General features: G+C 36.9%; 1 protein-coding gene across 3 annotated transcripts in view; it reads right to left on the bottom strand.

Annotated features, from left to right (window-relative positions):
* RSPO2 (R-spondin 2) overlaps positions 1–27,994 on the bottom strand; it is a gene marked incomplete at both ends in the record, with an annotated part of 125,366 nt that overhangs the window by 28,492 nt on the left and 68,880 nt on the right. For 2 of the 3 annotated variants that reach the window (XM_084230790.1, XM_084230791.1), the window contains 2 exons: positions 12,701–12,889; positions 14,900–15,043. In XM_084230790.1, the coding sequence (XP_084086916.1) occupies positions 12,701–12,889; positions 14,900–15,043 (333 nt within the window). The remainder of the gene's footprint in view (positions 1–12,700; positions 12,890–14,899; positions 15,044–27,994) is intronic. The other variant, XM_084230792.1, reaches the window with a different exon arrangement.

Genomic DNA, 27,994 nt, shown 5'->3' with positions numbered 1-27,994 from the left:
AGGAACAGATGCTAAAACAAAACAAAACAAAAAAAGTTTAAATACGTGGACAAGTTTTGACTTTTGAAACAAAGATATAAAATGAACTTTAATTGTGGCTGCTTTTTGTATTTGAGCAATCTTTGTTTCTTACTGGGCTTCTATTTCCAGTAGCGGACAAATGCACTAATTTTCTCAATATGGAAAATGCCAGCATTAAAGCCAAATAAATTCAGGTTTAAGATAATTACACTAGATTTCATCAAAGCAACTTGGCACTCATCAAAATTCAGTCCGAGTTAGTTGATGAGATTTCATCAGGCTGCTTAAGAAGTAGGGAAATAAACAAAAGTGGAGAGACAATGAAAACAATGTGACAACTGTCAAACAAAATGCCGAGCACGACATTGAACATGTCCCTGAATGCAGTGATGAAACCACAAATCTTCCTTCCCTCCCTCCCTCCCTCCCTCCCTCTCTCTCTCTCTCTCTCTCTCTCTCTCTCTCTCTCACACACACACACACACACACACGTACAAGGAGAACATTTTGAATTTTCAATCATCTTTAATTGAATATTCATATTACAATACTGATTGTGGAACCATTTGTTACTAAGGACTGGTTGTTGCAGAGAAGGTGGGCAATCTGGGGGTTATATGGTTAAAAAGTAAATTTTAAAATATGGGTGCTTAGGAGGTCACCACCCTTGTTTGAACTCCTTTAAGCAAGTTCTTAATAAATGTAAGCTATTACAAAAGGAATGGTTCAAATTAGGCATCTACCGATACAGTTTTGCAACTAGATATGCTCACATGTCATCCACCTGGTGGAAACTTTCACATAGTAGTTCCTGGGATACACAGGTCTTATGTTTCTGATAAAGGAGAAGCAGACTCGTAACTGCACCGCAGAGTGCTCTGCTTCAAACAGTGCTACAGAAGCTCATGGATAATTCTTAACTCAAAGCATATTTGATGACTGTATTAGGTCAATCTGTGCAGTTAGAGTTGAAATTATACCAAAGAGAGGAAGATCTGAAAATGCAACAGACACTTGACATTTGAGGCAGAAATTACTTTAAATTACTCAAGTTAGCAATACCATTCTCAACATGAAAATACAAGAACGCTACAAGAAATTTTTGCACACATGCAAGACAGAGGCATATGGTTTCCTTCTACAGGTTTTGACATAAAATGAAAAGAGAAGGAAAAAAGAATAGGAGTCTAAATACCCCGGGATTGGCATTAAATTACTCTTTACAATTTCATTTTATTAGAGGTTTATTTCCTATAGAATTTCAAGAAAGAAATAGTTTGGAAAATCGATTCCTCTATACAAAAGTATTTCGGAAAATATACTCTCCATATCAGCCAAAATCTGTTGTACATTTTCTATTGATAAGTCCAAGATAATAATCAGACTTGTTATTAATTCAAGTTTCTAGTTTGGGCCATTATCTTGGGCTAGACTTGCTAATAATGAAGTTAGGACCGGATCAATGACTAAAAGCGACCATGAGCATCTATCACCAAAAAGTAAGCAGAAAAGATGTGGGACCTGCCAGAATTTTCTCCTAGGAACAAGCCATTCCCACTGAATAGAATGCGCAAGAGCATTAGCACCTCAAGATGAAATAAAGTTGTATTTGGAGCACATCGTGTGCTTGTCTACCTTATACTATTTTTAACTACTTTTAATTTGTATATCCAAATAAAAAAACTATGAATTGAAGAGGGGATTTTTTATTAGTCCATCACAGAATCTTTCAGAATCCACTATAAATTTTAGATACATTACTGAGTTAACGCCGTGCTTACTTTCATAGCACTATTTCAGAAGAAGACACTGAAAGAAAAAAAAAGGCCAGTCACCATAGAGAATAGAAATGAGATAACATGAACAATCCTAGTTGTATTACCTCAAGGAATTCCCAGGTATTACTATGGACTGAAAAATAAAGAGGTTGCATGGGAGAAAGAACTCTGCGTGATGCCTGAGTGAGAACCAAGTGATGCCTGAGTGTCTACCATTACCTGGGGGATTCATTCAGCCTCTCTGCATCTTAGCTTTCAACATGTGAAATAGGATTGTGAGTCCATCTTTAAATTTTTGTTTTATAAGAAGACATTCTTTTTTCTAAAGAAAATTAAGCAGAACCACCATAATATAAAAGGAAAAAATAATGTAAAACTAGTGTTGTTCAAACAGGGTGGGAGACCAGATCTTTACCTGCTAGGCTCCCCAGCCAGCCACAAAAGCAGCCCATACCCCAAGGTTTCCTGCATGGAATCTAGATTCACTCTTGAATCACTCCCTTCTGTAAATCCTACCCTCTCTCAAGATTAGATTACTCTTAGTAACATATTTAAGAAACTGAACTTCCAATGTGAAAATTTCCTTAGGTCCAGCGAGGCAACATGCATTAATGAATTTGTTCTACATTTCTATCACTATTCCTTATTTTAAACTCACTGATTCTTTATTAATTGGGTGGTTAGCTTACTATCAACTCTATCAAATGTTATTACCAGGTTTTAGCTGCTTTATCTGCTGAGTTTATTCCTTCTCCTTATTTCTACTCCTTTTACCCTAATTTTTCCCTTTGTACTATCTGACAAGCTCCCAATAGATTTTTCCATATTTACATAAGTTGTAGCCAATCTACACCTCATTTCCCCCTCATATTTGCTCATTCTATATTCCCTCTTCACCCCTAGTCCTCCCAGGAATAATATTTAACTTGTGTACCTTATGTTTTCAGAGTCCTCCCAACTGGATGATAAGGACACCCATCAGAAGGTTAACATCAAAAGCTAAGCTAAATAATAGGGAATGATATATTCAAGAATATTGGTACGTGGCAAAGGGAAGCAGCAGTTAGATAACAGATATGGTTCAGTTAGGGTGAACGTAAAATAGGCCTAAATTAAAAAAATAAAACAAACTGCACTAATACAAACTGGGGAATGACTTGGCTTAGAAAGTTGGCAGAAAAAGGCACCAAAGGTCACACTGGACCACAAGTCAAGGCAGAATCCAGCACTCTTTAGAAAAGCAAGCATAATGGGAAAATGCATAAACATCAAGACCTATAAGGTCCTCTGGTAATTCTCCCAAACTCGGACTCTGCTTAATGGTCTACCCAATTCTCAGATGTGCAATCTACCTTCTTACTTACACCTTACCAACACAATCTTCAGCCACTTCCATTTTTAATCATCAGCATCCTATTAAGATACCTCAGTGTTCAAAGTCCCCCTTTAAAGCAGTGGTTCTCCACTGTGAACAAGGGAAAATTTACAATCCTGTGTTGCCCACAGAAGACCTCACACTTAATACACAACTTATATTTTTGCTGTGAATTTCTGTAACTTTCAGTCCTCAACCCTGGGCTTCCACCAGGTTCTTCTGCCCATCCTTTCTCAGACAAGAGAGGCAAATCTGAATGTTCACATCTTTCCTCACAATGTTCTTTCTGTGTAAAATGATCCCCTCCCTTTTTAAAGATGCTTTCTAACCACTCCCTCCTAATACAGTTCTGCTTTTCAGGAAGCATTCCTTGGACACAATAGCTAAAAATAATACTTTTTTTTCCTATAATGGCAGAACCTATAAGAATACTTATATTTAAAAGTTCAGCATTGCTTTTTTTGTTTTATAATGTACATTCTCTTCCTCACTGACTAGACCATAAACCAATTCTTGTTTGTATCACCTCTGCTCCCAATTTTCCCATTTCTCAAGAACGTAGGAATTAATAGATGTTTAAATAATTGATTCAATGAACCTACAGGCATGGCAACACAAACATAATAGACTCACTGGAAACTCAGCTCTAGCTCTTGCCATCTAAATTATATTGGGGAAGAAGGTTCAAAAGAGGAATTAGAAGGCACCTTATAACATATTCTAATACAGTCATTTCAAAAAGAGGGAGAGAGCGCCAAAGACCATAGGGGATGGATTGTGGGTGCTTTGATAGTACCTGTGGTATTGTAAGAGCACCTGAAGGGGGAGAGCTTATATCTCTAGAGTACAAGTAACTGGGTAAACCAATGTTAACTCAAAAGTATATACATATATGTATATGTTTGTATAATGAACTCATTTGAAAAAGTTAAGTCAGTTCAATTCAGTAAGCATTTACTTAAAATCCACACGATTCTCACATATCAAATAGGTTTGACAGATTAAAATAATCACAGGTTAGCCCTGGAGAACAAAAATCACAAAAGGTTATTTAAAATACTAATGCATAACTTGAGATAATCACCAGAAATATGCAACTCCTGATCTTGTTTTAGAATATCTTTCTATGTAGAAAAAATATCTTACCGCCATTCTTATTGACAAGTTCAAAGGTAACTGATCCTCAACACAAATGCAAACTTTCTAGATTATCTAAGTACCATGAAGATCTTAATGTATTCAACATTCACTGAAAGACCCAACTGGACTGATTTCATAGGGTCCATGCCTCTAGTGAATTACATTTCACAATGATACTTTTGGCTTTCATTGGGAGATAAACACTCCTAAGTTGCCTTCTGGGAACATACATTTGTGATGTGGATATTGTTGAGAATAATGTTCACCCACTACTCGTTATTCTGAATGTGTTTCCCCATTGAAGAAATATGTTTATTTCTCCATATTTCCATATGGAGAAATATGTGTGTGTATATATGCAGATATGTGTGTACATTCAGGTAGATAGGTGCATGCATCTATGTACAATTGTATGTATGACCACTTTCATGCATGTATACATACATAGTTCAATGATTTTTCTCTCCAAAAGTTAAGCTGATATTATATTCTATAATTTACCTAATTAAGATAACAAAAACCATACATACTTTTTTTCTTTGCCTAGAAAAGTCAAATTTTTGGTTCAGTTTGTTAGCTCAACCAACGTATATTTGTATGGTCCATTTTCTGTACTGTTCTGAACAAAGATTTCCCTAGTTTTGATCTTTTAAATTTATTTTGGTTTACCATTTTATCTAACATCATTTTATGTTATCATTAAATTTTTGAGTAATCATTAAATCTCCTAAGGGTGTAACATCAATTATTAAATGTCTTGATTATAGAAGTTCAAATATTTTACCTCTATTTTCTAAAGTCCTCAAATATAAGAAAGTAATACTGATTCTTAGAGACAGTGAGTCCAAGCATTATATAAACAGGTCAATAATAAAGCAAAAACAACTGCCTTCACATTTTAGTTTAAATTAGTGGTAATATCTTCTGCCACCTGAACTTTTATGTTCCTCTCTGTTGCACAATGTAATTTTATCATCTTATCCACTTCTGTCTGATGACATTAGTCACACTGGGATTTAGTAAAAACTCTGTCATTATTTCCATTAAAAAGTTTCTCTGCCTCCTGATACTGGAGGAGACCCACACATCCAGCTGTATAAGTCAGGCCAGTAGCTGGAGAAGGATTTACAGGAAATCTCAATGAGCAAACTGGCTCTTTTTTTATCAACACCAGAGGAGTGTCTGATGAGGAAAATAATGTGTTCACAGAAACCACTAGGGAAGTTATACTTAAAACTTTCTTATCTAAGAAGGAAGAAAAATGTACCCATAGAAGAGGGAATAGAGGGTGCAAACCTACCACTGAAACCATGTGTGTCCTATTAAAGTTGTTTTTATTTTAGAGAGTTGTAAAAATTGTTTTATATATTTTACATTAAGATCAGAGTAGCTTACTGCTGTGTAAAATTCATAAAAGAAAGGCCCCTTTGGAATTTTCCTGTCCTTGCCTTGTTCTGCATAGAAAGTTGGGCCATCGGTGGCATGTGTAGTTAAGAAATCCTTTTTACAAGTACCCATAAAAGAGACTAGTACATGTTGCTCCAGACTATAATTAAATGAGACTAGTAGAGATTCCAGATGGGAATCTGCAGAGAATGGCACAAAGGTGTGGTTTCTTTCACTCTCTTATTCTCTGGCCCCTCTGGCAAGCGAGTCTGGCATTTTGACAGGCTTAAAATGAAACTGGGGAAAGAGTTTCTTCTGTCCATTCCCTTGGGTCCACATGATGGGTGCTTCGCACACCTTCAATTTCTATGTCTAGGTCCGAGGTGGCCCTTAATTTTGTCCTCACTGGGCATGATGTCCCACGCATAGCATTGAAGCCCACTTTCCTGCTCCCCCTTTTCCTTAGACCCTCAGCCTCTCAAATATTGAGACTTAGTAAATGTGAAATAAACCACTGCTAAATAAAAGCAAAAGCAAAAGATACCACCAATAACAGTTGATGATCAGTTATCTACTACCCACTGCCCAGGAAGCAAGTAAAAAAAAGAAAAGTATGAAGTGGCGATGAGATTGGAGCACAGCAAGGGAGCGACTACTTCCCAAGACAATGCCTAAACATTCATTGTTAAGAGTGTCAAGTGGGAGTTTTGGATGCTTTAGTTACTAACAGCAGTGTTTGGAGGCAGGTGGGTTTGTGTTAAAGACAAATTTTGTATAAAAGTTATACTTTAGGGGCCTCCCCGCTAGTGCAGCGGGTTGAGCACAGCATTATGAAGCTGTCCACAGCCTCAGCAGCGCTGGTTTGATTCCCGGCAGGCCAGGGAGATTCCCACATGGCACAGCAGACCTCTCCTGCCTCGCCCACTGCTCCCCTCAGCAGTGTATTTCAGTAGATCTGCCTGCTCTGCTACCTACTCTGTCTCTGGTGAATCCTCTCACCCTCCCGTGCCTCTGACCTGTACCCCAGCTCTTGTATAAATAAAACTTTAAAAAAAAAAGTAATAATACATTAGGGGCCTCCCTGGTGGTGCAGGGGTTAAAGACAGCACTATCAAGCTATCGGCAGCCACTGCAGCATGAGTTCAATCCCCAGCCAGGGAGCTGACCCACATGGCACAGCAGACCTCTCCTGTCTCGCCCACTGCTCCCCTAAGCAGTGTATCTCAGTAGATCTGCCTGTTCTGCTCCCCATTCTATCCCTGGTGAATCCTCTCTCCACCCTCCCCCCACACCTCTGGCCTACACCCTAGTTCTTGTATATATAAATAAATATTTTTAAAAAATAAATATACATAAACATTTGAATAATTTCTTCTTATGGGTGACTGTCTCAGTTGACAATAACTATTAAATAAACATTAACTTCTGTGTGTCCAGAGTAACTGGCGAATAGTACCATTTACTTAAAGTAACTATCACAAATCACTGATTTTAAAAGAAATACAATATTCAGCATAGCAAACAAGGGTAATATTTCCCCTTTTTCCAATGCTCTTATTCATATAAAAATTGCAATATCTGCATTCCTGATGACTCTGAAAGTTTCAAAAACAAAAAAAGGAGGTTGTTCTCTTATCCCTTCTATTCTAAACTACCCTTGAGGTCAGGCATGTATAAAACAGACCACATAAATTGCAACACAAATGTAAACAAAATGTAGAGAAATAAAGAACATATGTCTAAAGCATATTTTCTTGACCCTATCCTACTGAAAATGTGCTTATTTCCTGCTCTTGGTTTAATCCATCACAATCTACAACCATCTTTAGTTATATTATCTAATACCTAGTCCACATGTTGCTGTCAGTTTATATACAGAAAATAAAGATTAGAATGGCTTACTACTGTTGCCCTTTAAAAAGTAGATGTTTGCAGAGATTAAAGGTTCTGAGTTGCTAAATAATATTTGCTTTTATTTCCTACCAAGTTCAAAGTCACTTTAAAAAGTCAATCATGGTCAAGTAATGTCTCATAAGAGGAATGAGTTATTTTCAAATTTAAATAGTATCTAGTAGTTTTTCTCTTTTAATAGATTTGCTATTTAAATTTTCTCATAGTACCAAGAAAACACAATTGCATGATAATGTTACTAACTGCAGTATGGCGGGTTGAGGCAACAGTGAGCAACAGAAGAGAGTTAGCTGTCCCAGCATTATCAAAGTATCAGCTAGAAGACTTTAGTCAAAAGCTGATGGACACAGAACCACTTGATTTTGGGGTGGGGCCCAGATACCAGGGCTTCTGTACAGGTTGGGGTGGGGGGCTAAGAGGGAGGAAAAGGTGCTAGGTGTGTTTCCACCCAAGGCAGACACAACTAGGAAGTCAACTCAAAAGATGTAGGATAGAAAGTACAATCTTGAAGTCACACTGTTTTCTCAACAAACTAAGGATCAAGACACTAAGATTGAAGAAGGTGGCCTTAGGAGAGGCAGCTAAATGAAGCAAAGCCAGTGACTCAACACTTTGGCTCACTTTATAAAGTGAACTTTGGGGTATTTTTTCACTAACTACTTCAAGTTGGAAGATGTTAGAAGGAGGTGATGATGCAGGGTGTTGTTTCTAAAAAATATAGAGCAAAAATAAGATGCTATATTGGGTTGGAGGGATAAGAAGTTTAAAGTTAGCTATGTCAATGCTAGAAGACCATTGTTTTATCTTAGTTCTTTATTACAAGGAACAAGAAAGCACAGGGGTTGTTCCCACCACCAGATTTGTTATGTACCAGCTTGGACCAGTCCAAGCCTCCCTGATTCCCAGTTCCTTTCTCTTCCCTAATATGTAGCAGAGAAACAAGAATATTCACAAACACAGTCATTGAGTCAGTAGCTTTTTTTTTTCCGTTAGATATTTAAGAGATTCATTGAGATCTCTGGTCAATTGTTATCCCCTCAATTTCCCTGAGCCCCCTAAATAATATACACTCCCAACCCAAACATGCACTAACTCCTTACCCTGCTTTTGTGCTTTTAGTGACCCCAACTCCACATGCAATTTTGCACTCATCTGCTTACTTCTTTATCATCTTGATTCCTAATAGAAAAAAGTTCATTGAGCCATACCATGCCTAGACCAATGAGTGGTACCAAGCAGTGCTCAATAACTACCTAATAAATAAATATGTGTTCATGGGACAAAATACAAACAATGAGTTTTACAGAGACAGGACAGAATATTTCAGGTTGAGGTTATGTTGCCAATTCTATGAAAGGAACAGTGTAACCACCTCCAAATGATCACATTTGCTCCTGTGCTTGAGTATTTTCCCACTTCATACCTCAGCAATCATGATTTTGTTCTTCTATTTGTCGTTTCAATACATAATAGCATGTTTTTATTTTTCTAGTATTATAATATACTGTCTAATGTACAACATGGCCCAAAATTGAAGTTCTTCCTTTAAAGCCTAGATATTAACTGAACTGAGGGGAGAGAGAGGGTAAGGAGTGGAGGGGTAGGGGCTCCAGTGCACCATGGTACAGAGAGCTATGGGTAACATGTGGTGGGTGTGGTTTGGTAACACATCTGAAGAGGTGTGGACCAATACCTTTGAATCACATATGGTATTACAAATCAATGTTATCCCAATTTTAAAAATCCCTATAGATTCTATATTAATGGAATGAATTCATCCTGACAGTATTAATTCTATTAATTCTATAAAGTATGCACAGGGTGGAGGGAAGACAGAGCTGCAACATTATGAAGGCAACTTCATTTTTAATTAATCCATCCTTCTACCCACGGTTTTCTATACTAATTGTTCAATATTTTTCTCACACTTACAGTCCATCTTTTTCTTTTTCCCATGGTTTTTATGCTCGCCTCTTATTTCTCTTTCTCTATGCTCTGGCTATCTTGGTAAGGAAACCACAGATCACTGATTAATCTCAAGTCCTGCTTAGTATTTGCTAGCTGACTACCTGTGAGAGAAGGGGGGAGGGCAGGGTAAGGCTGCCAGATGTGAAAGGTTTGGCAAATGCACAGCACAGCTCCTCGGAAAGAGTGCAGTTCTCTGAGCAGTGCTCTGAGGCTTACAAATCTCTTCCTCACCCTTCACATGACAACCACAGACCTTGCCTGTATCTTTTGGCAATTAGTCTCAGAATCACTGGACTTTAGCACTAAACAGGACTTTCGAGATCACCTACCCCTATACCCTCAATTTACAAATGAGGAAATAGAGGCCAAAAGAGGTTAAGTGACTTGCTGAGGGTCACAGAATGAATGGGTTGACAGGGTGCAGAAACCCAGATCTCCTGCTCACCAGACCAGGCTCATGAAAAATGAGTGTCAGAAGAATCCCAGAAATTCCACAGGTTCTGTCATCAGAAATGAAAGAAAAGATAACCGATGAAAAACAAAAGCTTAGGAATAAACACTGAGTAAACTCCAAGTGTAAATCAATTCAGACCTTAGGATATTTCCAGGTATTCTTTCCTTTAAAAAAAAGGCAAAAAAGCATATGACGATTCAGTACAAAACAAGCGAGTGCACTACGTCGTTGCTGTTTTTTAAATCCCACAGACATTTATTTTCTCCTTTTTAATAGTTTTCAGTGTAATATCTTATACACTTAGTGACTATTCCATTACACTGACCTCTAGCTTATGCCTTCCAGTAATCGAAAGCAGCTGATTTTAATGTGCCGGTGCTTTAGTGTGAAGGCTGCGTTTGTGTGCAATCAGGTTAAGATTGACTCCAACAGGAGAAAAATCCATACATATGTTGCAAAGATCTGAAAAATGCCTGTATTCCCAACCTGATTACGACTTGCATTTTTGCATGGTTTGTCAAAGCAGATCACTGAAATCAAATCAAGATGTAAAATGGGATAAAGTGGTTTTCTTCTCCATTCTTCCATTAATCACCGTGAACTACTGAAGAAAGGAACGTTTCCCTCTCACCTGAGGCGAGGTGGGATACTCCACTGGAAGTTATGCCAATTTTTATCAGTTGGTGCTCAAGTTCCAACATTAATTTTCCTAGTTTTCATTTCCTACATGAGTATATAGGAGCTATTTTATTGCAGGGTAATCTTCTATTTCTATCAATAAATCAATCCCAGTTCCTTTTGTAAAACAAAACAATGCAATCTCAATGTAACTTTTAAAACTACTGACTTTATACAAATGTATATGCAAATATATACAAATTATACGCAAATAAAATCCATTAAACTGAAAACATAGATGTTGTGTTAAAGTGATAATTGGCCTCACCTAATAAATAATATCTGACAAAACCTAAATACAGACTAAATCAGAGTGTTCGTTATTGGTTCACTTGTCAAAAAAGAGAATATTGCCAGGTCATACATGAGCATTGATTTGGAATAATTTAAGTTGCTGACCATGTCCGATTATAATGCTATCAAGACTGACTTTGGAAGCATAAAAACACAAATGCAGTAGCCATCACACATTAACCATCTAGCCTTATCTACAAAATCCTCAGACAAGACTGGGGTTGGGTCAAAATATTTTGGAGGGGACGAGAACATGCAGCTCTTGTCACACATAAGCAAGTTTGTTAGAGAAGCATTTTCAGGTTAATTTTTGCTATTAACGTAAACCACAATTGGGGGACCATGTTGCTGGAAAAGGAATGGGGGTGGTGGTTATATAAACATTATACAACAAAGAAAGTCTTTCTTTCCAATACCTGAATACATCAGGTTTGTTTTTAGGCACCAGGTTGCAGGTTAAATGCTCTCAGCTATCCAAGAAGTGGCTTATTAGTTTTGTAAGAAAATATTTTCTTATATTTCGACTGAAAAATACCCAGTTTAAGTGAACAAAACCATCCTTGTTAGTGAAAAGCAGACCTAAAAAACCTCTGTTTCAAAAGCCCAGCATAGAAAAGCAAAATTAATTCAAGAGGAAAAGCTGCTTTCCTAATAGTAGCTTCTGAATCTGGATCTAATAGTTCTCAAAGGCCAACTAGAGTCTTCAAGTCTTAAAAGTTTTGTCTTCCTACATGGATCATAGACAGTCTCCATGAGGCAGTCTAATATGGATATAAATCCATTTTAAGCAGGTATCTATTCTCTCTCTGGGCCATGACCACCAAGTGAAAAGCTATACTCCAACAGCAAGAATGAAGGCAAAAAAAAGTTTTGATTATTTTACAGGGCAATTTCCAAACATAACCTCCTTTCCTGCTTTTCTATTCTGTGCACTAGAAAAACCCCAACTTCATCTTTGGCAAAGCAGCATCCGCTAGTGATAAAATAAACAGTAACTAGCGATTATGCTTTAAGAACCACAGTGACAGCTAAGAGCTGCATTTCAACATACTGACTCAGCGTCAGCCAGCACCTGAGCTATGTTCGCTTCTCCTAATTTGTAAATGGGCCTAATCCTGTTATTACAGAATAATTACTGCAAATCAGCACAATTACTACAAAGACATGAATAAACATACACATACCAGTAGCTGTTTTCTACAAATTATTATCAAAACAAAGAAAACTGGCTAATTGTAGTAACATTAAGACAACATTTATTCCCCCCAGTGTTTGGGCAAGTTTATTTTAAGTTGTCATTTTCAACTAGTAATGATGCAGATGATTTTACAGATTCCATAAACCTTTCTAATCTAAACTCTTCTCAACTGAAAGTTGGCCCCTTCCCTCAGCAACATCTGCAAAGACCTGATTTCCTAAGAACCCACATTTATAGAACACTAGCAAAAAGAAAAAAAAAAGCCAACTTTTAGAAATCTCATTTGTAACCTCATGTTCTAAATTATTTTCAAGGTACCATGAGAGTAAATGCAATATTTGCTTTATATTCTTCACAATTTAAACATTTCTTTCTAAATAAGTACAGTATAGAACTTTTTCCTCTCGCCAAGGTTATTATCAGGTCTCCTTTTTTGATAAATAATCTTTATGGAGGGGGTTGTGATTAGGAAGGAAGAAAACTTAGAAAGGACTCACCGCCTGGACAATGCCTCACGGCCATCTTACACCTTCTGGATTCAGCAATGGTTGGACAGGGTATCGTGTCTTTTGCCGGCTTTTTAACAATTTGCCGTGTTCTGGTTTCCAGACCCCATTTAAATCCACATGTGCGGTTATTTCTGCTACAAGTTCCCCATTCACTCCAGTGACCAACTTCACATCCTTCTAATAAAGATGAAAGAAAAAAATACAAACACGGATAACAATTTGATATCTATTTGCTCCACTGTCATCCAATTTATATAGTGTTTCCCCACTACCCTGACCTTCAAATACAAAAAGGTAAAGCATATAGTCCGTAAGCACCTATCTTAACCTTTTGGGAACTTTGATTCTTTGAACCATAGGGTTACTTTTGTTCACAACAAATTACTGTCACACAAATAATTTAAAAATTAGAATTTTCTATTTGTTTTAATTTGTTTTTTGACAAAATGGTCCATTTTAAAGACACTGAAACATATGAACTTTAAAAGATTCAACAGCTAAAATTTACAGTAAAGACCTACTATTTTTGTACCATGACAGAAGACTAAATTTTACTAGTTAATTCTCAATGCTCCTCTACTCACCCTCAAAAAAATTCACCAATGTGTTTATTTTGAGAATATTTGGTGAAAAGGATGGGAGTTTGTTTTGCCTTTTCTGATTCTCAAAAGTCTTTAAGGAGGTGTCTGGATACCACAGTATGTATTTGATCCCCTAAACTGATGCTATACCTTTCTATAGTTTGAAAAGTAAAAACAAGAATGATCAAGTAGTTGAAGATGTGTTTTTCCTACATATGTAAATGCTTTTAGCATCTCCTTTTTGCAAATTCATACAATGAAAAAGTAGGCTACCCTCCAACCCACTAGGTTGTAGGGGGTGGGGGTGCAGGGATATAAGGATAAAAATATGCAGTTAAGCCTCATCAGGGTCACCATTAACATGTATTTCACTCTAACAGATAAGGACTGGGGTCCAGAGTCCACAAACAATGAATATTCCAGCATTCCAGATGTCAGTAGGCATCATGGTTACTCAGACTTCTCAAAACTATTTTAGATTTTTATTCAGGGAAATGCATAGGACTCTACTTGTAATTTGTGTTAGAATTTAGGGCTATCTAAGAGTTTCCTTTGAACATCTGTAATGGGTGGGGATTTGCCTTTCGAATGCAAATTTAACATTTTGAATCTGCTCCTCTAGTGACTTTCTTATAATAGGGTGTCACCTTTTGAATGTATAAACTCACACATAAATAGAAACATAAGTATACATTTCTTCAAAAACTTCTCATTTAAATGTGTTCTCTACAAGCTTTCAGATCAATATGACTGTTTCAGCAATATTTTCTGCAGAAAGAGTTTTCACATTTTTTTGTCCATTTTAAGGAGATGGGAAGTCTCATTTATAATACATAGCTCTGTTGTACATATTAGACAGATGCACAAATGTCATTTGGGGTGGATGCATGTGTACATGGGCAGTGGTTGTGAAGATGCCATTATATCTGGGGTCAGATTCAGGCAGTCATCAAAATGTCAGCACGGGGAGATTTTACCTTTTAATTGGTAATATAAAAACACCAAAATGTTTTTCAAACAATAAAATAAAATTAATTATGTACCTCTAAGTATTATTATTCACAAATGGTATATATTACATGTATGTATTGAATCATGCATTCCAGGTATTAAATTTGTAAAAGTAAAATCATTGATGCATTTTTCAATATACAGTCCATCATCAATAAAATACATTTGGCAGAAAAAGTTTCTTTCCACATTTTTTTTTTTTTGGCTAAGCATAAGAAGGTCCATGTCACAACAAAAGTGATAGAATAGTCAACCTACATGGCACTGCTGTAAAATTTTGTTTTTCCTCTAAGTAAAATGGTTTCCTCTAAGTGTTTATTAAGATAATTAAGAAATGGCTTATTATACAGATGATAAAAACATTATCAGCACTTAATCAAGCAAATGTACAACTAGCAGATTTTGTAGCAAGATGTAATGACTCCCCAAAACTAACGAATTCATAAGGTTGGCAAAGAACTTAATTTTCGATCTAATAAACAACGAGAGCCAATTTGTTTTTAGGTTGACTATATTGAGCATGCTTTTTTTTTTTTAAAGAAACAGGTGTTAAAATAAAAGTTGAAGTTTGAGAGTTATATGAAAAACTACTCACCCACACATTCCATGGTTTCATCTAATGGTGCAAAACCATCTGGACATTCATCAAAGCAACGGCCTCTATGCAAATAAAAGCCTACTTTGCACTTGGTACAAAAGTCTTTGCTAAAGCAAGAATCACAGTTTTCTATTCTGCATCCTAAAAGCAATTTAAAGAGAAAAAGAGAAAATTTTCATCAAAGAAATGTATTTGTTTTGCAAATAAAATGTTCACAAACTCACCGGTTAACTCAATGGAAATTCTAGTGGTCAGAGAAATATGTGTTCAACTCATTTGTTTCCTAATGCCATCTCATCTTAAATAACTCCTACCTCTTCCAACAGCTTACCACATCAATGGGCTAAAACAAAAGTCCAGCCCAGAGCCCTAGGCAGCATGAGACCCTTCGGAAATGTTTGCGACTCCAAATGGGATTAAAACAAAGGATTAAAAAGCAAAAGAAAACACCCCCATTACAAATTACTTTGCTGCTGGTATTGAAATCTGTTCTTCCCTTCAAAAGACCGGGAATGAAAAACACACAAAATACTCTAACCAGTATCTTCTGTTTCAGGACAGCAAATGAAAGTTCTCTTAATTTTTTAACTTAATTTAAATGTAATCTTTCATTTACTTTTTAATTTTTAATTAAAAAGTAACTTCAATTTCTTAATCTAATTTCCTGGCATCATTAATGCTGGAATCTACTTTCATCAGAGGGTGTCTTAACTTGGAGGGGGACTTTTCGGACATTTTTTGGGGGAAAACCTGCAATGTGCTAAATAAAGGTTTTGCTTTGCTAGCATTTCCAGTTAGCCTTCATAATAACCCTACCAGGCGGGCAATAAGGAACCTGTCACATAGCCAGCAGTGGCAGAGTTGGTTCTAAAAGTACCCCCAAACCTTTGCTTTCTAAATCTGTTTTTTTTCCTCTATAGAGCACTAAGTGATTTCTCTAGGAGTAGTTAGTAGAATAGAGGTGCTTTTAGGTCTGTTAGGTTTGGTCTTGCATCCAGTTTTCCCTTTACCAGCTCTATGACTCCAGACAATTAGTGCCCCTCTGAGCCTTTTCCCTCCTATATAAAACAGGGACATGAAAGACCTTACAAAGTTTTTGTAAGGATTTGTAACAATGTACATAAGTTGATTGACTCAGATAAGCAATACGCACAGATAGAAGTGACAGTGGATTAGAAACATGTATTTTTCTAAATTGCACACGTTACAACAAGGTAAAAAAAAAAAACAATAATTTACAGATGGAATTCTAGGTCAGATTCCCTCATAGGGCAATAGCATCTGGGTTAGACATCACTGCCGAGCGCAGGTGAAAATAAATACACGTTAAAGTACTCTTTGAGGATAGAAGGTTGGAGGACTGGTTAATTGAAAGGTCAAGTTTTCAACAGATCATAGTACATTATTACTTGTAACGTTTAATTGATGACCATTAACAGCATGTGAAGCTCTATGAAAACTCCATGGCACCGCTTTCATGGAGTAGAAAATGTAACCACAGTGTGAAATCACTGATTATTAAAATTTGAAAATTTAGAAAGTAGAAATTAAAGGCTAAAAACAGTTACATTATAAACAAGTTTCTAGACCTATAAAAAGAAAATGGCACCTCCTGGGCTTTCAATTTTGAATCTAAATAGGTTTTCATATATTCAAAGAACACCACGAAGTTGCTAATTCAACGCCTAAAATATTACCAGACTGGAAATGTTACAACTAGAAAACCAGCTACTTGTGTGGGTGAAGCCCATAGTCAAATTACACCACTGCTCTTCGGGATAAGGGGGATGGTGGACCCAGAAGAACAGTTTATTACCCCATAAAATGTTCATTTGTTCTCTTAACTGCTATAACATATATTTTAATAGAACGGGTGCACCCTGGTCAGTAACTTCTTAATCATGGTCAAAATACATAACCATCATGTCCACAAATTTTTGGGTTTTTTACTACATTTTTTTAAAAAGCAAGCAGCCCTCCTCAGTGGAATTATTTTCCATGAAATGATAAACATTTCAATGGACAAAAGAGAACTGAAGGGTAAAGAGAACAAAGGAAAAAATATATATATATATAGTAAAGAGAACTATACACTTCATAAATCAGCTGTTATCTACATGGTCTGATTTTCCTTTAAAACCTGGCCTGCACCAAAATAAGCTTTTTGGCCAAAAAGTTATAGCAACAAGCATTTGGAAATAATTTTTACAAAGTCCTTCACTGATCTTTGCTGTTACTTGTAGCTCCTATCCCTCATTTCATTCCATGTGCCTAATACCAGTTCATGGAATGTGGAATATTCGAAATACCTATCATTCTTTGTGAAGTCCCATAGGAATTCCTCAGGCATAAATTCTATTAGAAAAAAAATGATTTGTTCTCAAATTTGAGTAAAAATATGATGCATTCAAATTGTAGCATAATGCAACCACAAAAAAAAAACCACAAGGTGGATTATAAGCAAGACTGAATATAAACTGTCAGACCTATTGTTAAGTGAAAAAGGCAAGTTGCAAGTATACACAGCATATGCTGCAATAAATGTGTGTGTGTGTATGCACATATGTGTATAGGAAGCACAGCTTAGAGAAGTTAATTTGGGAATGGGGTGTTAGAAATTTGAAATATGTTAGAAATTACATATTTCTGAATCATATGAATCTTATACAATTGTAATACATTTATGTGTTAAAAAATAAAAGTTACTTTGATATATATTAGTGATTTATTTAAATTAACAGAAAAGAGCACTATATTAACACTCTGAAAGAAACCCTTTTAATTTTAACAGCAGACTAGGGTGCATGAAATTATAGCTCCTCTCACAGGAGAATGTTGAACTGCCTTCACCTTCAAAATACACAATCCTTTGACCATCTATTGCCAGTATTCTTTGTTTGCCTATGTTGAATGACACTTTCCCCTCACTCAAATCATAAGAAGAAAAAATAGTTTCTTTGATAAAGCATTGAAACAAATGCTTTGACTGGTGCCAAGTCAGAACACTCGAAGTTTTGCTGACCTTCCAGGGCTCAGCTGCCACCATGTAAAAGCGATACAGGCGGCCACACACTCAGCCGCCTAAACTGACAAGTCATCACCAACACCTATGAACGAGTGTGTGTTCAAGCCACTGCACAGCCACCGCCCAAGGCCTGCTGCGTGATGTGCTCAGCACCTGGACAACTTTGTCACCAGTGCTAGGTCCATGCACAACCCCTGCCCTGTTCAGCCACTTCAGGAAAGAACCTTTCTGCTTGGAGAAAAGCACTATTTGAGTCTCCTAGCTCTTTCTCATCCCATCTCTGACCACTCTTCCAAGAGCTTCTCAAGCTTATTTTATTTAAATAATTGGGGCTCACATCAACTCTGTGAACTCATTTTTATATAAAAGCAAAGCATTGTCATTAAAATCAAAATTCAAAATAACACACAGGCATAGAGGAAAATCTAGAAAAACTCTTCAACACTTGAATGGCCAATGGCTTATTCCCAGAAATTAAAAATTCCAGAAAATCTCCATACATTTTATAAACAATTTCTTAAACACCAGTGGAATCACACAATCGATTGTTGAGCTTCAGAAAACCTTATGCTGCTTAAAAGAACAGCAATCAAAGCTTACTAAACACGGGTTTGTTCTATAAAAATCTGGCACGTAAGTTCTTGTTCAGAAATATAAGACCCTGGCTTAGCCAACTTACATGCTTCTAAATTACAGTGCCTCCTCAAAAATGTAATCCACCGAAAGGGAATGCCAATATCGGTTTAAGTAAAATTACTGTCCAAGTGAAACTGTGTCCAAATGGAGTCTGACGGGGCTGTCATTTGGCAAGACAGCCAAGAAACAGAAAAACAGGCTGGGTACCCCTTTTTCCTGTCCTCCATGGTACTCATTCAGGCACTATTATAACATTTTTCAAATTATAATGCAGTTCAACTCCATCGTTCATTCCAAACATTCTCCTAATTGTGTGTGCCAAGTATTGTGCCAGACCCTGAGATCATGAAATTCGGATACCCGTGTCCTGGAGGTGCCAAAGCCAGGGACCACGTGGCACCTACAAGGCATTGCAACATGGCCAAGTGGAGGTTAGAGGCATGTACTGGGTACATTAGAGGCAGAGAAGAGTGATCCATGTCTATTTTGCCACTAAAGGTTTCTTATGTTTTTCAATCTGTGAATTCCATTTCTAACCATGTCAGATATGTGGTAGCATCATAATGTTGCCAAGTAAACCAACATCCATGACATTTAAAAGCTCAATTATTTTATATTTAAAAAAGAATTGAGTGCTTAGATGATTACTTGCACATGCATTATAAATAGCTTTAATATTTAAAGAAAAGCCACGCTTGCTAATAAAGGACTGCAAATCTCATTGGAAGAACAAATAAGCACCTGAAAATAATTACAAGAAAGAACGTCTTGAAGTGCAATGAGTAATATGTGGTATGGAAGCTGGGACCTCAGCAGAGAAGATTTGATAGTCACAACAAGAAAAGTGCAGTCCTAGCAGAGGTGACTCCATTCATCATAAGGTAACGCAGCAACAGGAAATCAACATGGCACATAACAGCTGATGAAGAGTGGCTTGAATAAACTGGACATTAGGTAAAGGGTATCAGGTTCAAATTGCCACAGGTAAAGAATGTCACTTCTTGACTTGTTCGAAAAAGGAGGTAAAAATATAGATTATTTGTACTTTGTGTGGTTTTAACTATTTAAATAACAACATTTGTAAAACAAAAAAACAGCGAAGCTAGGTTCAAGGTTAGGGCTTGAGCTTCAGAGCTACATGACCAAGTGACACCTGACTTGTCCCCTCATTTGGGCAGGGGTCCCAGTGTATTTTCAAACATACACAGAGGGAAAGGGGAATGAATATTTTCAGGAAATGAAGCTTCCTGAAAGTGGAGAGTAAGGAGAAGCACTGAGGGGCTCAACATTCTAAGGGGTAAGAGTCATGAGAAAGGGAGTTTTGAGGAATCAAGAGAACTGACCAGCAGGGAAGAGAAGGAGGTGAGAGAGTGAACAAAGCCAAAGAGCCACAACCATTTCTCCCCTCCCTCTGGTCCCAAAATGCTCTCAGGACTTTGGTACATTGTGTAAGTTAGTTTTATCTTCCCAGCAAATCTAGACGGTAATAATCATCTCTTATTTGAATATCTTAGCATGACCAATCATATAAACACAAAATGAAAACAAATTAAAAGCAGAGAAAAATCAACCTTTGTTGAATACAACTGTGAACTGTAATTCCATCTATTGCCATCAATTTTTAAAGAAAGGGAAGAAATCACTGAGGTAGAGAGGGTCCAGCCACACATGGAGGAATCCATGTCTCTTACTACTTGATCATCAGGACTGTGGACCCACAAACTGCTTCAGCATGCATGGAAATTACCACAGCTTGTCATTCTTCAGCTTCCTTTTACTGTTGAACCACCAGCATCTCTATTTAGAATGTGGCAAATACTGACACCCATTAGGTGCATTTAGTGTTCAGATTCCAATTACAAGAATCAAAGAGTATCAAGTCTCTGGAAAACTCTAGATGCTTCTCTGCTCAGTGTATGTTAAAACTGGAACAGAAAATAAAGGGGTGGGTTGTTCCAAAAGACATTCGAAATGAGACTTTTAGCATTTTTCACATGGAAATTACTAGACTGTGAAACAATCTGAAGCTTCTTAAAACTGTTTAAATATTTTTAGATTTCTCTAATAATTTCAAACATTGCTGTTTAACACTCCTTCTCAAAATGTGCAATGGATTATGAATCTCCTTTAGTTTTTAAGCTTTATGTTACCAAAATGATACATTTCTAGTATGCATTATTGCAGTAACCCCATGAAAGAACTGATGAGAACTATGACGTAAAAGTTTTTTGTAGCATGGTCTAGTTACATGCAGCTCATTAGAAGCTTCATTATATTTCAACCTAAAGAAAATAAAGAACAAATTCCGAGGTCTCAGGATTTAGTATTTCATATATACAACTGAACTATTTGAGTGATGACACAGGAAAAAAAACAGTATTACGAAGTTAACAGAAGATTCGGGGTATAATGTCTGGTAAAACCCATCGAATGGGTTTAAGTCAAGATGGGCTTTGTTAGGAGATTTAGCATGGACTGAAATTCAACTCTGTCAATCACACAGTAAGACACATAAAACAAGTCAAAGGCAGGAAACAAGAACTATGTTGAGAATATACGGGCCTCTCAAATATTATACTGGTTAGCAGATCTGAGATTAAAATCTTGGCTCACTTACTGTTATACAACTGTGGGCAAGTGAGAGCTCTCTATCTCAGTATCCTCATCTATAAAAAAAAAAAGTAACATTAGTCCCTATCTCATAGAGCTGTTGAGAGAATCCAGGGGCTTGATCAAAGGCAAAGATTTCAGGATAGTATCTGCTATGTAATTAGTGTGAAAACATACAAGCTATTCTGAGTATAAAATTGATCAACCAGGACAGTTCAACAAAGGCAGATGGAAGGAGGTTCGAATAAGATACCAGCATACTCCAGCTGGAGTGGTATGTATGATAGATGTGATTATATGTAATGACTTTTAATAATTTTATATATAGGGCCTCCCTGGTGGACTAGGGGTTAAGTCTCAGCACTATCACCACTAAGACCTGAGTTCAGTACCTGGCTAGGGAGCTAACACACACATGGCGCAGCAGACCTCTCCTGTCTGGCCCACTGCTCCCCTCAGGAGCGTATGTCAGTAAATTTGCCTCTCTCTCTCTGGTGAATCCTTTCATTCCCTGCACTCTGGCCTACACCCCAGTTCTTCTAAGTAAAATAAATAAAATATTTAAAAAGCTAATAATTTTATACATATATATGCACTGCTCGAATAAAAGGCATTATCCAAAGTAAACATAGTAGCTTAAGTCTTGTTTAGATCACACAGTTAAACAAACAGTACAATCATGTGTTGAGTACCTACCTGGAAATTTATCTACTTCAAACATTAGGAACTAGGATTTAAGAAAACTAAGTTCTACATGTAATTTAGAGATATGGGGAAAAACCCTATCTCTCTGTGCTCCACTCCTCCTTCACTATCAGACAGGAGGAGAAAATATTTGACTGACCCAAATCACATGACTGTTTAGTATATCAAATTAAATATTAAAAAGAATAGGTGACAAGTAGCACAAAAAAGTTGTATCACCCCCTAGAGCCGAATAAGCCTACCATCAACAGATAGTGCTTGAAGTGTGCAGGGTCCTTTTCTAAGTGCAGTGAAGATGCTCGATTTGTGTACTGCACCCAGAAATTTACATTTGTTTATATTGTTCTCTGTAGCTAGTGAGTCTACTATTTTATATGCCAAGAGTGTCCTTTATTTCAACTTCAAAAATTTTTTTTTCCTTCTGACTCATTTTAACTTAAAGCATTAGAACAGCTCATTAAGAAAAGCCCAAAACTCAAATTTGTGAAATATGTTGCTGGTAGATTCACTGTAATATTTGAATGTTTAAAAATCCTATCTTGCCCACCCACACAAAAAAAATATGAAGAAATATTGAGGCTTGTGTAAAATCATGTGGTTAAATAATGAGGCACTATAAAAATGTTGGCTTCCTTTCTCGTATGTTCAAGGGATGCATTTTTGAAACCATTCTCAAAACAACTGAAATTAAAACTTGGACACATTTGCTGGGATACAAAGCTAGGTGTTTAGAGGAATTTTTTTTTCCTTTTTAAGGAGGTGAGAAAGGAAGATAAACTACCTCAAAATAAAATCAGAAAGGAATGTGATAGCAATGAAAAAACACTTTAAAATGTACAAACCAAATTAATATCTCATCAGATTTTAAATTCCTGCCAGCAGCAGATCTCTCATCGTGGTTATTCCTCGTGGTTTTCCTTTTTTGGTAACTTGTCACCCTTTCACATTAAGGTGGAACCAGAGAATTTAATAAACTTCAGTCCTGAGTACTGGTTCAATCTGACCAAATGCTGAAAAATGCATATCTCTCCACTCAACTAGAAGGAAAAGCTTACGTAAGTAATATACATCTTGCCCTCCACTCAACCATCATCCAAGGAAAACAAGTAGAATCTCTTAATCCCTTCACACTCCAAATAGAGTAGAGCAGGAACCAGAAAACTTTTCCTGAAAAGGGCCAGATAGTAAATATTTGAGGATTTATGGGTCATATGGACTCTGTCTAAACTATTCAACTCCACCACAGAACAAAAGCAGCCAGAGACAATACCAAGATGATTAAGTCTGGCTATTTTCCAACACAACTTTATTTATGAACACTGAAATTTGAAGTTAATATCATTTGCATGTGTCACTAAACATTGTTCTTCTTTTGATTTTTCCCACAATAACTTAAAAATCTAAAAGCTATTCCCAGCTAAAGGTCCTACGAAGAGGTGGCAGGCCATATATTGTCTACATGTCATAGTTTGCTGACCTCTAAGCTAAAGAATAATTGAAATCATGGGATATACTGAAGGAAGAAATACAAAAAAAAAGAAAGGGTTTCATTTTGTAAACACCAAATGGTAACATTTAAGCTTAAGGAGACAGTGATATCTTATATGCACCATCTGGCTGTGTGCAAAAGACAAATATCAAATGAATATGAGAACGCTGGAATTTAGTTATCTCAACATGAGGACACATTTCAATGTTTTTCACATTCTGTTGATAAATGAAGAAATACGACTCCTCATCAGCTGTCAATAGGTCAAAGCTCCATCCTATTTTAACAATCTTTTGATTACAGATGGCGCTGACTTGTCAACGAAAAGACTGCTTGAAAGAAGGAAGAGAGAATAATTTTACAAACAACGCATTTTGGTTAAAACCTGCACAACGTGTATGGCTAGTCCTAGGGTCTGATATCTTTACTCAAATCTATAAAGATAGCGTTGTCATGGCTGCCTACATAGTTTGCTGATAAAAGTAAATACAGTTAGCTGTGCCATGGGCAGCAAGCCCACTCTCAGGCTTATCAGCAGACCCTCAGAAGTTGTTACCTGCTTTGCAAATGGGGCTAATACTACTGCCTTCATGGATTGACAGGGGCAATGAAAGATGAATGTGAGAGCACTTTAAAAACCAAAGCACAAAAAGAGATGCCTTACTCCTACAAAGCAGAAAGTAGCATTCATCTTTTACATAGAATGGTGCCATTTAACTTAGGACTAAACTGAAATAAGAGACTCCTAAGTGAGAGCCAGCCAACCCACAAGAAACTTAAAGGTAACTTGACCAATAAGATGTCCTTTATTAAGAAGCAGGATAGGTTTTTAACTTTCTTACCATTAGTATCACAATTAAAAACTTTTGTAAAGAGTATTGAAAATTACATGGCCAGTTTCCTGTAGAAAAGTATATTTCATACAATTTGTCTCCCAGATGAAACAGGGAGAAAGTGCCCTTTGAGTTTTCTGTAGACAGTCATATAATACCTTTAAAGCAAAAAGCAGTGTGATATGTGGAGTAGCACATTAAACACTGCAATGTGCAGAGGAATAACCACCAAAGATGTTGAAGTACTATTGTTAGTGAAGTATCAGAAGTAGTTCTGATCTGAGCTATTTCTTATACCCTTGATGGTTTAGGTCATGACAACCAAACTATGATTGCCCTTTTATGTCACATGAGACAACAGGGGGCTTCCAGAAGCATAATTATTGCTGTCATTTCCATGCTTTAAAATCTTTCAATGGCTACCTTTTACTTCCAGTTCAAGCCACTGATTTTAAAACACAAGATTCTTCAAACTAGCTGTCTAGAGATCTACCTACAGAGCAAACCTACCTACCCGCCACCTGAGCCATCCTAAAGTTTCTGGTGTCCCAGCACCCAGATGTCCGTAGCAGAGCTTGTCCCTCCTAGCTGTTATTATGTTCATCATAATCCCCCCCAACCAAATAACAGAGACCCCATGAAGAAAACAGATCAGATCTTCTCTGTATTCACAGTGCTCAGCATGAGCACTCAACACAATGGTTGATTTAGATCTACTCAATGACTAGCAAATTCAGTATTAAATTTCTGTCAGTTTAGACGCACTGAAACACAAGTCCATCCTGTATGTTTTAATGCAGGAAAAAGATTTTGCTACAAACAAAACTATTTTAAATTACAAAAAACTTCATTTCTAAATTTGGCTTTCTCTAAGAAATAATATGTGTACCTCTCATCTTTAAGTAGAGATGAGGGTTGAAGGGAGAGACTAAATATTGTAGGAACTCAACTTAAAATACTTATGAAGTCACAAGATCAATATAGAAAGAATACTGCCAACAGCAGAGATTATTTTATATATAGACTCATGGGAGTTACTAGAACGAGAAGGCTATTTATTTCTGAATGTGTTACATAATTTGTCTAAACTTGCAAAGATAGTGTCAGAGCTCAAAACAGAGCACAGAGTTTCTTCCAATTCAGTGTTTTGAACGATGTGATTTATTACAAACTGTTTTTCTTTTTGGATGATAAAAATCTAATGTCTTGAAATACTAGTGGGATTTAAAACAATTAAGTGGACCATGCATTTCATGGTTCAAAATAGTCAAAGAAACTTTGAGGTCCTTCTAATACCCTAATAGTTCTATCAGTATCACATGGGTTTTTTTTTTTTTTAAAGAACTGTCTAGTGAAAAGAATATTCCATTGGAATCAGTATCTTAGACACTGATGCCTTGCTAAATAATTATGTGACTTTGGGGAAGTACTTCTTTCATAGGCCTCAAAATGCACTTTTGTCGTGGGGGAGGAGAGAAAGGAAGAGCAGAGGAGATAAGGAATGGAATCAATTAGGTTTCTTCCAGATCTATGTATAAATTTTTAAATTAGTTTAAGGGAACTTCTACATACTTGACAGAGAACTTGTGCTGTGAACACTACACACACATGCACAGAGGTTGATCAGTGAAAGTGTTTATTGAACAGAACCTTCTCTCTCTTAAGAGCTCTTTGAAATATATAGTTATTACTCATCTTCCTTGGCATAAAGCAACAAACCACCACTTATCTTTATCTGACCTCTGTCTACATAATGAAGAGAGTGGGTATATGTAGACTGTAGACTATGTCCAAGTTAATAGAAAAGAATCCCTTAGTTATTCTATAATCATCATCTATACTGGGTCAATTAAAAACAGTAATAGACATTGAAAGGACTGTCCTTTGATAAACAGTAACCTATCAGGTGACTCCTTCCTAGATGATCACATTTAACATCTCATCAAAAAATGTTTCTCCGGCCTCCCCAGTGGTGCAGCAGGTTGAACACAGCGCTATGAAGCTGTCCGCAGCCTCTGCAGCGCAGGTTCGATTTCTGGCTGGCCAGGGAGATTCCCACATGGCATGGCAGACCTCTCCTGTCTCACCCACTGCTCTCTTCAGCAGTATATGTCAGTCAGTCGGCCTGTTCTGCTCCCCACTCTGGTGAATCCTCTCACTCTCCCACACCTCTGGCCTATAACCCAGCTGTTGTATAAATAAAAAAAATAAATCTAAAAAAAAAAATGTTTTTCTATCTTTACACAAATTTAAATGTTAAAGTGGCTAATAAATAGGAATATCTTGATTAAATGTAAAATAGTTTTACTTCTTAGCTGATAAGGTCCCTCAATACAAACTGAAAAGCTTTCAAGGAAACATGGTCTGCAACAAAGAACACACGTTGTCATTAGATACACGTTCCAGTGTCTCTGCTACATAACTTTACACAAGCTGTTTAACCTTACTAGGCCTCAGTTTACTTGCTTCTAATAGTTCTGTACCTACTGCACAAGCTGTTGAAAGCATTTAACAAAAGGAAAGTGTTTGGTTGTTAGTGGTAAGTACATGGTTATATTTCACAGAAGAGCGGCTAATATTAGGCCTCCCTCCTAGTTTCAAAGATTCTGAGACACCTGGGATATTTCAATCAATTCATCTGTATTAAGCGCCTGTGAGATACCAAGACATTAAAAGAGTGCACCTTTGACACTGACTACTAGCTACTTCTCAAGTCTTCCTACTTCTGCTTCTGTGACATCACTCTCTGAATAAAGTAACATATGCATATATGCAGAGTATCTGTTAAAAAGTGCAATTAGGGCCTCCCCGGTGGCGCAGTGGTTGAGCGCTGGGTTGCGAAGCCGCCCGCAGCCTCTGCAGTGCCGGTTCGATCCCCAGCTGCTCCCCGGCCACCGGAGGAGGGTCCCACATGGCGCGCAGACCTCTCCTGCCACCTGCTGCTCCCCTTAAATAAATGCTAAAAAATAAATTAATAAAATAAACGGGCCTTCTTTAAAAAAAATAAAAAATAAAAAAAAGTGCAATTAATATGAAAGAACCATGCCATTCAAAGTCATATACTGAGAATTAAGTAATTTTCCACTTTCCTTTTGCTTCAGCCTTCTTAATAGGCACTTCCCACTCGTCCCAGAGTAATGATTTCCTGTAGGTCAGTAAACTGCAACATTGAGTGCATTCACTTACAATAAGGATAACCTAGCATACTCCTTCTTATATGTATATTCTCTTTCCAAGGCTGACTTACAGTCACTGGTCTCACTATTTCTGAGAAAAGGGGTCAACTTAGCCAAAATGCACTTGTTAGCCCCCCAGTGGGTGTCTCTCTCTCTAAGGAGGATCTTGTAGATACATAGTAAGGTATTACTGAGTGACTATCCATACCAGTGGCCAGCACATTTCTGGTTTACACCCAACATCCCTGCAGTTATTAATAGCAGTCTCTTTCACTTTCCAAGTTGAGTAACACATGATATAGTCATTTTATTGTCATAGACATTATTTATAATGCTTGCCCTAGAGCTTGGAAAAAATGCTTGGGGCCATCTACACTCTTGCCTCATCCTTATGCACTGATAGTCTGCAATGAAAAAATGTACAAAATATTTGTAGACTCAAATTCCCCCACAGTAGTTAAAGTTGTCTCAATAGGAATCTGCCTCAAGATGGACCCAATTCTCTTAAGGAAGTGAAAAACTGAAAGGTAAATTACTAGGTCACAAAAATCATACAACTTAAGGACAAAATACACATTTGCAAAAATCAGTCTATTGACACTTGTCAAGAGTCATGCC

Source organism: Talpa europaea (genome assembly GCF_964194135.1).
Source record: "Talpa europaea genome assembly, chromosome: 3".
Lineage (NCBI taxonomy): Eukaryota > Metazoa > Chordata > Mammalia > Eulipotyphla > Talpidae > Talpa > Talpa europaea.
Note: the sequence above shows the minus strand (reverse complement) of the source record. Positions and strands in the feature narration are given on the sequence as shown.